Genomic DNA, 12406 nt, shown 5'->3' with positions numbered 1-12406 from the left:
CTGTCACCGTGGGACCCTTGGGGCTTTTTTTCTATTTGGGACAGCAAGTGGCAATGTCCTAGCTGTTTTATTGGCTGGCTTCCAAGTGGCAATGGTGAGCACAGCCCCTTCTCCCTCACTGCCAACCCATGCTAGACACGTAGTGTGAGCAAGAAAAGAGATCTGTTGTTAATGTCATGGAGACTTTGGGGGATGTTTGTTACTGCAGCATGACACATTTTCCTGGCTGACACACCCTGATATCTCCTTGGTTTGCTCCTTCATCTCCTTCAGGGCTTTCTCAAATGCCACTTTCTCATTGATCCTTCTATGGATCTCATGAGGAAGGTGAGGAAAAACAATGTCTCTGGTATGTCTGATGGAGAAATCGGTACACCAAAAGGTAAAGTTCAAGATTACAACGCACTAGTTGTATCTGTTCTCTGAGCCTCTGTCTGGAGCCCAGTGTCCCCTGGAGCCCAGAGTCTCCTAGATCTTGGTGTGGTTGATGCCTCCTCATCACTCACTCTTCAGTTCCACTGTTCCCAGATCAGATAAGCCTTCCCAGCCCTCCTGACCCACAGGAGTAGTTCCTCCCTCTGGCACTGCCAGACATCCTTTCTCTTCCTGGCATGCTTTGTTCTCTGATTCACCTTGTCAGTTTATACCTTCGCTTGTTTGTAGACAGTCTTTGTTCCTAAAACCTCACCTCCCCAGTGCCCAGAACGGCACCTGGCATACAGCAGGTACTTACTAAGCGTTGGTGGCATGATGAATGCAGGTAACCTTGAGGTCCCTGGAATGGGTTGTTTAAATAATACCAAGGGCAGGGACACCTGGGTGGCTCAGTCGGTTAAGCGTCCGGCTCTGGATTTCAGCTCAGGTCATGATCTCAAGGTCAGGCTCCATGCTCAGCAGGGAGTCTGCTTGAGATTCTCTCTCTCTGCCCCTCCCCCACAAAATAAATAAATAAATCTTTAAAAAAATAGTATCATGGACAGGAGACTGTGCTTATCTCAGGTCCAAATGATCAGGCTGTTTCCCTGGGAACAAAGAGGCAGGTAGGACAACCACTGTCACTTTAGTGACAAATACCCCTTGATTCCCACAGTTTCCATACCCAGGGGATGGGGGAACCAGGCTGAGGAAGGCAACGTGACTCGCCAGCTCGCACAGGGTGTGGATAGCACAGCTGGGGCTGGAACTGTCCTTCTGGCTTGCAACAGAAAGATTTTTTTTCTACTTCACCTCTTCGCTGCACTTACATAGTATTTTATATTTATAATAGTTGGCCCGTGAGAGCCTTAAAGGAGAGACTGATTCATCCCCGCACTGCTGGTGCCTAGCGTGGCGCCTGGCGTTTAGCAAGCGTTCAATAAATACTCATCAAACAAATTAATGGCTGAGTCCCAGTAAAATTCTTAAGTGCTTTCTGTTTTATGGTTTATTTTCCTCTTTTTTTTTTTGAGCCTGGTTCATTCAGAAAAAGTACAGAGGATGTTAAGAAAAAAAATACGCAATTCAGGAGAACACCCAATTCCCCAGCATACTGGATAAAAATGGTGCGGGTTTGACCGGGAAAGAGCCAAGGTCCCACAGAGGCTGTGAGGGAGGTCGTATGTCCCAGTTTATACTCACTGTAGATCACACAATGCCTGTTAATTATTTTTTGAGTCCTCCTTTCCTATTTGCTCTCAAAACTGTCCTGGTTTGGATGATAAATTACACAGCCTCTCTGCCTATTTGGTCCTGTCACCTCCTCTGGCCTCACCAGCTCCCTCATTTCCTTTACTCACTCCCCACCTTGCTGCTCCTCATAAATGCCAGGAACATTCCTGCCCCAGGGCCTTTGCACTGGCTATCCTGTCTGCCTGGGCTTCTTTTCCCTAGCATACTTGCATGGCGACCCCCTCACCTCCTTCAGGGCTTATTAGAAGAACTGCAACCCTTCACTTTGACAATCCAAAGCTCCTCTCCTGTTCAATTTTTCTCCTAAGCTCTCTTTCCCCTCTTACACAGGACTCCTCAAAGTTCAGCCCACAGCCTAGCCACTTGTGTTTGTAAATTATGGTTTTACTGGTACACAGTCATGACCATTCTCTTATGTATTTTCTCTGTGGCTGCTTCTGTGTTATGACAGCAGACTGAGTAGTTGTGAGAGAGATGGTGAGGCCTGCCAAGCCTAAAATATTTAAGATACTCTCTGCCCTTTACACATACATATATAATCTCTAAATTATGTTGATGATCCCAATTCCCTGCTTCCTCCACTAAAATGTCAACTCTCCCCAAACAGGGATTTTTGTCTCTTCCATTCACTGCATATCCTGAGTGCCTGGAAGAGTGCATGAACGTAGGAGGCATTCAATGAATGTTTGTTGAATGAATGTATGACCCAAAGTCCCCTCAGTTTTGGTGATTTGAAATTGGCCAAAAGGAGCATCTACGAATTATAAAGGGTTTGGGTCAAAGATCAGTTTCAAGCACAAGTGACCATTTGTTAAGGGACACACAGTTATAATCATCAACCATGCACAGTCTCGCTGTCTTCCTAACTGACATTAACTGAAGGAGAGAAACAGAGGGAGAGACACACAGTAAAGCAGAGAGGTGGAGAAGGAGAAGACAGGTGGAGGAGGAGACAGAGACAGATACGACATAAAAGACACAAAGAAAGAGGGGGAGGAGGAAGAGAAGGGGAGAGTCAAACAAAGGGGAGGGGGTGGGATGATGAGTTCCCAGTGCTGGGTTCGAATCCAGATTTCACCACGCTTGGCTATAGGACCTTGGCAGGTTGCTTTATCCCTGTGGACCTCAGTTTCCTCATCCGGATGATGGGTCTAAAAATGCCTCTCGCACAATGTTGTTTTATGGATTGACTGACAGTACAAGAAGATGTGTGGCATCTGATAAATTCAGTGAATGGCAGCCAAAAATGAACTTAGGTAGTGTTGGTCCTGCCAGGACCCCCATGCTGTTCACGACAGGTCCTGGGTGAAGGACCCATACCTCTCCCCTTATATCCACCAAGAGAGGGCAGTTCCCATCACCCACACGCTGCTTCCAGGCTGCTTTGGGCCAGCACAGCGCTCCTGAGCTTCCCCATGCCGCCGCCACCACCTGGGGCAAAAAAACCAAGTTTGGGCCACTCTATCACGTGACCGATGTTCACTAAACTCACTGGGTAATGATGCGTCTGTCAGATCAGCATCTTGTACGTCTCAAACTTGTATGTCAATAACACAAAAACCATAAAGAATCCCTGAATTCTCTAATGTAGGCTCTTTGGCCCCTAATGTACGTTTTCTGCCCCAGACTTAAAGAGAGTTTGAAGAAATTACTCCTTTAAAAATTAAATGGCTCGGGGCACCTGGGTGGCTCAGTGGGTTAAAGCCTCTGCCTTCAGCTCAGGTCATGTTCCCAGGTTCCTGGGATCGAGCCCCACATCAGACTCTCTGCTCAAAAGGGAGCCTGCTTCCTCCTCTCTCTCTTTGCCTGCCTCTCCATCTACTTGTGATCTCTATCTGTCAAATAAATAAATAAAATTAAAAAAAAAATTAAATGGCTCTCCATGCTCAGCGGGGAGCCTGCTTCTCCCACCCATCTGCCCCTCCTCCCACTCATGCTCTCTCTCTCAAATCAAGAAGTAAAACCTTAAAAAAAAAATTAAACTGCTCTCCTTCCTTTCCCCCATATCTCTTTCCTGGGGTTCAGTTCAGGGCACCTGGTCCTGCACGTCCCGGCCGCCAACCTCCGGCCACACTCTCTATCTCGGAATCTTATTTGTAAAACGGGGGATAGTCCTCTCTCCCCCTCAGGTTATTTATAAACCAAACTCCTGACTTTATTTGAACTTTGTCAGTTTCCCATTAATGTCTCCTTTCTGTTCCGGAACCTCATGTCACATCCAGTTGTCACATCTCCTTTGGCTCCTCTGGTCTGTGATAATTTCTCAGTCTTCCCTTACATATATCATGACCTTGAGAGTCTGGGACAGGACTGGCCAGTATCCGGCGGAACACCCTCCAGTCTGGGTTTGTCTGATGTTTTGCTCATGATTACACTGGGATTGTGAATCTTAGGGAAGAAAACCAGAGGTGAGGTCCCCTGCCCATCACATCCGTCAGGGGTCATACGATAGTGTGTGTGTGGTTGGGGGGGGGGGGAGCGTCCGACCTTGGTCCTTTGCTTCAGGTGGTGTCTGCGAGGTTTCCCCCACTGTAAAATGACTTCATCTCTCCCTTCCCTACTCTATTCTCTGGAAGTGAGTCACTAAGTCCAGCCTACCCTCCAATGAGGGGGGAGACTCAACCCTGCTTCTAGAAGTGGAGCATCTGCATTTATATTAAACAGAATTCTTCCATAAGGAAGATGTCCTTTTTCTTCATTTAATTTGTTTATTTAATAGTAAAACAATAAGAATGAGCATTGATTATTGCTATATTAATTGAGCCTTTGGTGTTCACTCTCTCTGGACGGGTGAGTAGCCAACACACTGTGGACACACCCAGAAAATATTCATTTCCCCCCTTCTCATAATAAGCAAAAATATCTTTTTTCCCTCTTAAATCTATAACAAGACAAACCTATTTTTTTTTTCCTGATTACAAAAGGAAATTGTGCTCACAGTAGAAAAATTGATAATACAGAGAAGAATCGGGAAGATAAAGATTCCTGAACCCCACTCTCTAGAGGCCATCTTGGTACAGTGCGTTCCAGCCTTTCGTTCCCTAATGTATATTTTCAAATGTACACACTTGAGAGCAGAAGATGGGACAGGCTGAAGTGGATCGCAACCCCTACGATCATGTGTGGAAACCCTGAGCCCCAGTGTGATGGTGTTAGGAGGCGGGGCCTCTGGGAGTTGGTCAGGGTTCGAGGGGGTTACACAGGTGGGGCCCCCATGATGAGGTTAGTGTCTTTATATGAAGAGACACCACAGAGCTAGCTAGCTGTCTCTCTCCTGGCAAGAAGCCGGCTGTCCTTAAGCCAGGTGGAGAGTCCTCACCGTGTTGGCCCTATGGTTCCAGCATCCAGAATCGTGAGCAATGAGTTTCTGTTGTTGAAGCCGCCTGCTGCATACTCTTCTAATGGCAGCTGGAGCTAAGACATAGGTTTACCTAACCTTGATTCTTTAAAAAAAAAAAAAAATCAGTTCTCCCCACTCGTCATTCTACAGTGTGCATTTCTACGCATCCGTAAATATTCTCCCAACAGATGCTTTTTAATGACGACGTAATATTCCATCATACGAAGGGACCATACGGTACTGAACCAGTTGCTTCCAGTTTTGTTCTATTTTTACAAATAATGCTGAGATGCACATCCTGATATAAATCTTTGACAACACTGCTGATTAGCTGGGGTTAGGCTTTTTCCAGAAGGCGCTTGATTTAACCAGGAAGCCAAGCAGAAAAGAAAAGGAACAAATCAAAACTGGGAAAACCTGGAAGGGGGCTGAACATGCCATGTAGGTGAGCTACTGCTGTTTCCTTTGCCAAGAATGCTCTCCCACAAACATCCGTCTGGCGCTCTCCTTCTCTCTGGAAATGTCACTTCCTCTGAGGAGCCCTCCCTGATTGCTGACCTAGACTAGCCCTGCCTTCCTCTTGTGCTCTTTTGTCTTCACAGGGCATGTCACCACGTCCCCTGTTATGCATTTGCTTACTGTCTATGTCCCACCATAGATGAAGTTTTTGATTTATCATGTTTAATGTTTCTGTCCATCTCCCCTATCAGAGCGAGGGTTTTTGTCCATCTTCTTCATGGTGGTGGGTTCCTTCCCCTGCTGCCACCTGCCCATTTCCCAGCATACCGTAGGTGCTCAACAGTTAGTGAATAATCAAATGGTTATCAATGATATTGAGAAAAGAAATGAGATGTTGGGATTGTAAAGTCCTGCCCACCCAGGCAGGTGGCATCCATCTGGCTCATGGATTCTAAGAAACCTGGAGCTGGTGCACCCAGACTCTCTACTCCTGGGTCTCACCTGCCAGAGGCCAGCGAGGCCATGCCCACGGGCCTCGGCTCTAGCACAAATACAGAGGATAAAGATTCCAGACCTTGTGGCTGCCTGTGGCCAGATGCATTGAGAAGGCTGGGCTGGCAGAGGGCAGAACACAACAGCAGAGCCCAAATGCCTAGAAAAGCAGCAGCTCTGTCCTCAGCAGCAGAAACTCAAAGGCAGTCACCTTCGCCCCCTGCCTTTGACAATGAGAGGCTTTAATGGTTGTATTAAGTTTGTGCCTTAATTTGAGAAGCCCTAGACAAGGGTTCAGGTCCAGTAGTTTATCTGGGAGGTGTTATGGATTGAATAATACCTCCCCCCAAAAGGATACATTGAAGTGTTAACCCCCAGGACCTCAGAATGTGACCCTATTTGGAAATCAGGTCATTGCCGAGGTCATTAGTTAAGACCAGAGGGTGCTGGAGTAGGGTGGGCCCTAATCCAACATGACCTGTGTCTTTATAAGAAGACAGCCAAGTGAAGATGGGTTGTTCACGTGGAGGGCAGAGAATGTGTAAGCCAGGGAATGCCAAAGATTGTTGGCTAGAAGCTGGAGGAGGGTCAAGAGGGCTAATGCATCTGGCACCCAGACTGGGAGACAACTAATGTCTGTTGCTTTAGCCACCACTTCGTGCTACTTTATTACTGCTCTAGACTCACATCGGGCCCAGATCATGGGTGGAGTTTCTACTCACAGGATGATGGTGGGATGTAAGTACATGTAAAGTTCTAGAAGGCTACTCGGAGTTAGGAACAGCTACCAGTGTGTTGAGGGTGAGGGTGGGGAATGAAGTGGAACCCCACAGCTCACTCTACTTCGTCAGGTGCTGCTGGGGTTTTTATGATAAGAAATTCATATGTTTCTGAGAGCCATGCCTACCAGGGTGGAGAATTCAGCCTTATGCAGAGCTTGCTGAGGACCAGGCACTGTTCTAAACACTTCACATGTACCCAGCTCACTCAGTCCTCCTGCCCTGTGAGGTAGGACCGTGCTTCTGCTCATACTGCACAAGTGGAAAGAGGTACAGAGAGGCCAAGTGACTTGCCCAAGGTTGCACAGCAAGGAAGTGGTAGAGTCAGGATGGGGACCCAGGCAGTCTGGTTTCTGACTGTGCTCTCACCACTTCCCCTCCTCTTGTTTCCCCAAAGACAGCTCAGCTCTAAGCTTCTAGGACAAGTATCTCTTCCAACAATGGTGCTTATGACTAGAGAATCTTCTGGAAATATGTCGTCCTGCTCATGCTTCCTCTCCCACTACTAAGTACATCCCCAGTGTCTTCCTCTGAACCTCTGGACACTTTCTCTGGACACAACCCTTTCCCATGTTCACAATTTTCTTAGCTTCTGTTCCTCAGTCCCATTCTCTGTCCAAGTTCCTTACCTTCCTGGCCCCGGGCTCTGTTTCACTTCCAGCAGGGCTCATTTCCCTCTGCAGCCTCCTCTCACACCATCCTTGCAAAGCAAAAATCTAGAACCCATAAAAATCCCCCAGCAAGCTTTTGCCGATTGGGTGTAATCTTTGATCCAAGCTCTTTGCAAGTGAGGCCCAAGAGAGAGACTGAACATTTCTTAGATCTGTGGTCTGTTTCTAGGATGCTATGCTTAGACAAGGTCTTTATACAAATTAGGACACCATGTCTCCTTCTTACATTCTTTATAGTTGTCAAAAAACTGTAAGAATGGTGAACTATAATACCAAATACCACTATTTGGCAATACCAATAATATAATACCAAAAAATGGTAGTCTACAATACAAATTACACTCCTGAGATGTGGCTTGTGCAGTATGTGACATGCTCAGCTGTCCATGGCACTTTTGCAATCCACTTCCAGGCTGTACTCTCAGCCCCACCCAAAAATGAGCCACTGATCAAAAGGATAGATAGGTTCTTGCAAATCTCCATCCACCCCCAAGGGGGAACCTTCCTTAAGAAACCTCAACTGCCACCAGGAGGAGACTTCAGCAGCCCCCCATGTAGGAAGAAACATGGTGTTGCTTCCCCAGCAGGCCAAGCCCTGGCTCATATGGCAGAACCTTAACTGGCAATTTCAGCATTTACGCAGGCAGAGAGGACACCTCTGTGAGTCAACAGAGGTATATGTGGACCAGCCCAATGAGGTCACTACACTTGTGGCACCTTGTATTCCTGACTCTACCCATCTCCAGCTGCTGACAGGTGACGACCCGGCGGGGGGAGGGACAGGGGGGTGAGGAAGGGGTGCTGTGTTTAGGGCAGAGAGAGTTCTAAAACCTGTACATCTAAATATCTATCAAAATTATAAATACACTTTAGTTGTTGACCCAGTGATCCCACGTCTGGGAATGGACACCACCAACCCCTGCTATTTCTGCACAAGGATGAAAAGACATAAATGCAGTAGGGCTCATGGCAGCTCTGAGTTCAATGTCAGAGGATGGGGAACCACCCAAGCATTTGTCTCTGGGAGAACTGATTAAATGAACCACAGCCCACCAAACAATGGACTGCTATGCAGCTGTACAAAAGAATGAGGTCATGTTCCATGTCCTACCATGGAAAGATCTCCAGGATATGTTGTCATGAGACCCCCCCCCCACCAAAATCACAGAATAAAACAGCAGGCATAGAATGCTACACTCTGGGCTAAGAAAGAGGGAGGAGGATATAGATTTGATTACACTTATATTTGCATAAACACAGAGAGCATACACCAAGGAGCTGAAGGGGTGGCACCTGGTGGAGGGATAGGAAACAGGATGCAAGTGGGGCAGGTGGGCCTGTCTCTAATGTTTTCAAGATCTCAGACAAGAGTACTGATGGAGGCCCACATACTCTGTGTAAATATTTAAAAGCTACTTAATAAAATATGCTGTATGCTTCGCCTTTGTAAACATAAGCACTGGGAAGGTCAGGGTGGAATTTAGAACCTAGACGTCTGCCCTGGATCATGATGTGAACAAATCCAGCCCTGCCCCTGGACCATGCCTGGCCTGCCTTCTCTCCCACTCATGGCTCCATCTGGCCCGGGGCAGGGGGCTTCATGCACACATGCATGGACATTTCTGCTCACATGGCTAAGCTCCAGTCACATTTGTGCCAACAGATGCTCCTAGGACACCTGGCCCAGTTGGAGAACAGATCCACAGAAGAATCTCATGCAAGTCCACAGAATCTGGACTTGGGCAGAAAATTCCAGGATCCTGGATAATCCAAGAAGGCTGTCTAGAAAGTGGGATAGCTGGTACCAGCTTCTGAAAGATATATCCCCTGTGCCCCACGGGCTCCTCACCCTACAGAGAAGGAGTGTGGCTGGCAGAGGGCCCCTGAGGGTCCCAACACAGAGTCCCTTTGTATATATCCCGGGATATTACTCTTTTATCCATATGGGCTTGTGAATCACACATTTACATATTAAAAAATCTAAAATTATACTTAAACATTTTAACAGTGAAAATTTATGCAGCATCTAAGTGCCCTCTATATTTCCATGTCCCAAGGGGCCTTCTCTACCTAAAGTTCTGATGCCTCCTGCCCCCTCGCCCCGTCCCACCTCACCGGCTCAGAGTCCCTCCAATTCAGCCTCAGGAATTGGCTGGTCCAGGAGGGCCACCTCTCCCCATACTTGCATCACTTACGTTGTAGAGGAGGTCAGTCCACCCTTCCATGGTGATGCACTGGAAAACTGTCAGCACTGCAAATAGGATGTTGTCGAACTGAGTGATCCCATTGTTGGGCCCTTCCCAGTAGGGCTGACATTTGGTCCCATTGGGGCAGGTGCGGGCGGGTTCCTCTGTCCCACACGGAGCCGGAGACTCACCCTGAATGTCATCTATGAAAGGGAAGGGGAGAAGAGTCAGGGGAAAGGGCTAGGAAAACCAGCTCTGAGAAACAGGGGCTGTAGAGATTCAATATTGTTGGAAAAAAATGACTATTGCAATGAATTTATCAGTATTTTTTTTTAAAGATTGGCTTTGTTGATCTATTCATTGTTTTCTGTTTTATTAATTTCTTCTCCAAGTTTTATTACTTTCCCTGTATATTTCCTAAACTTTTGAGATGGATTCATTTCTTTTAAGGCTATCAATTGCCCTTTGCGTGCAGGTTTAGTTGCATCTCACAAAACTTGTCATGCATTATGATCATTATCACTCAAGTAAAATATTCAGCAATTTCCAATATTATTTCTTCTTCGACCCATGGATAACCAAGATGCATTTCTTATTTTTTTTTAACTTGCCAGATATTTACAAAAACATTATAGCATAGGGGCACCTGGGTGGCTCAGTCGGTTGAGTGTCCGACTCTTGATTTCAACTTGGGTCATGATCTCAGGGTTGTGGAATCAAGCCTTGTGTCAGGCTCTGTGCTCAGCATGGAGTCTACTTGTCCCTCTCCCTCTGCTCCTCCCCCCACGCTCTCTCTCTCTCTAAAATAAATAAAATCTTAAAAAATAGAATAGCATAATGAATTTCCATGTACCTATCACCAATTTCAACACTTACCAACTCAGGGCTAGTTTTGTTTCATCTGAATCCTCTCCGCACACTTTGCCTTGCGCTAGAATATTTCTAAAGCAAATCTCAAATACCCTATCATTTCATCTACAGAGAAGAAGCATGCCTCTTAATTTCTTAACTTTAAATGAACTTAAATTAACTAAACTTAAATTAACTTAACTTCCAAACACTTCCAGGGTTATCTTTTTGTTACCAAGTTCCAGCTTAATTACACTGGGGTCAGAGGATTATATTTTGTATACTTTGGTCCTTTAAGATCTGTTGAGATGTGCTTTCTGTTCCCTGATATAGAGGGTCTGGGTGAATATGCCACACGCGCTGTGAGATGGTTGGGGGCAGCGTTCTCCAGACTTCCATTAGGGCAAATATGTGAGTCACGTGATGCTGTTCTTCAGTTGTCTGACAGATTTTTTCTTTTTTTCCTCTTTTCTCCCTTCCTCTTCTCTCCCTGTTTTCCTCTCTCCCTCCCTTCCTTTTTTTTTTTTTTTTCTTTTCTTTTCTTTTTTCTTTTCTTTCTTTCCTTTGAGATGTACTAGGCTCAGGGAGCTGTTCTGGGGGCGAGGGAGGCCAGTACACACAGTACTTACCCTTAGGCACAGGAGCTAAGTTTTCTCCCCAAACAGCAAGAGGCAGATTGTAAAAATGCCACAAGGAAAGAGACACATGCCAACAGATGCCCCTTTTGCTGGCAACCAAAGACAACTTCCTGGTGAAGTTGGGCTGGGTGCCAAAGGTGGGGTCTGAATTCCAAGGTGTTGATGGGGAGACCCTGGAAACACATAGCATCAGGGGACCATCGAATGACCCAGGGGTGTCCCCACTGGACCACAGCAGTGGATACAAGAGGACCCTATTCAGTGAGTCACACTTTTGAAGGTTTTCAGAGAGCAACACTGTCCGCCAAGAAAACAAACAGCCAAGTCGGCAAATTCAAGGTCTCCACAAAATAAAAATAGCTCTCAATGTATGTGCTATAGGCACAAATTCCCAACCCCCACTCAGCATGCAGCAGAGAGAAATAAACCAGCACAGAAAGCGTGAATCTTACTGGCCTTTGAAGCGTCAGTTAAATAAAAACTGTAGGTCACGCAAAGAGACACCCGCCACTCTCAGAGCTGACACCCACTGCCCAAGAAGAAATGAGAACATCAGCCACTAGTTTAAGTGGCTGGAAATGCCTTCCTCATTTATGCTGGATTTGGTACAGGGGGGTTAATATTGAACAGATATAGATTGGAAGGCAACATCTTATAAACATCAGGCTCAGAGCGGGGAGAAGAAAATGCATGGGCTCCTATATGAAATGAGAACCAGTGTTTGTTGGGAAGGTCACCTCTGTCCAGAACCTTCTATGTCTCCACCCTGTGACCAAGTCTGGCTCAGTTCCCACCCCCTGCGGCCCCCTGCGTCAGCCAGTGAACTCTGGTCCCTCCTTTTCCTCAGGGCTACAAGAGCTCCCCAATGTTCGTCCATATTTGGTGGGGAGATAAAGCTCACGCCAGCCTTCATGGCTACAAACTGATTGGAGACGAGGAGTCTTGTCTCCTTAAACGATTTTGGAGGCACTTGGAAAGCAGAATGCCTTCCACTTTACCTTTGCATTTCTCTGAGTGTTTGGCACGGTTCTGGGCACGCGGGAACCGGGTTCCCGAGGATAAAGAGACGCAGCTGAAAATCTGTCTCTCCTTGGCAGTTTGGCCCAGTGGTTCTCCTGATTTCAATCCCCCCTCAACCCTCCGCCCCCCCATCACGAAACACTCTGAGCACTGCTTCTAGAAAAGCAACCGTCCAGAGAGTCTGAGGAATTTGGTTATAAATATATTTTAAAATTAACCTGCTGCCTGGGTGTCTGTATATATCTGTCTCTTACTCACACGCCTTATATTTTTAATCGCGAGCTTTTCAGTCATCCTCCTAAAA

General features: G+C 46.6%; 1 protein-coding gene across 15 annotated transcripts in view; it reads right to left on the bottom strand.

Moving 5' to 3' along the window:
* Positions 1–12406, bottom strand: part of CACNA1A (calcium voltage-gated channel subunit alpha1 A) — a 287509-nt gene that overhangs the window by 102331 nt on the left and 172772 nt on the right. For all 15 annotated transcript variants that reach the window (XM_045083255.1, XM_045083256.1, XM_045083300.1 and 12 more), the window contains one exon: positions 9605–9798. In XM_045083255.1, the coding sequence (XP_044939190.1) occupies positions 9605–9798 (194 nt within the window). The remainder of the gene's footprint in view (positions 1–9604; positions 9799–12406) is intronic.

This window comes from Mustela putorius, unplaced genomic scaffold, assembly GCF_011764305.1.
Source record: "Mustela putorius furo isolate JIRA1106 unplaced genomic scaffold, ASM1176430v1.1 tig00000095_pilon_pilon_pilon, whole genome shotgun sequence".
Taxonomy (NCBI): Eukaryota; Metazoa; Chordata; class Mammalia; order Carnivora; family Mustelidae; genus Mustela; species Mustela putorius.
This window is presented reverse-complemented; position numbering and strand designations above follow the sequence as displayed.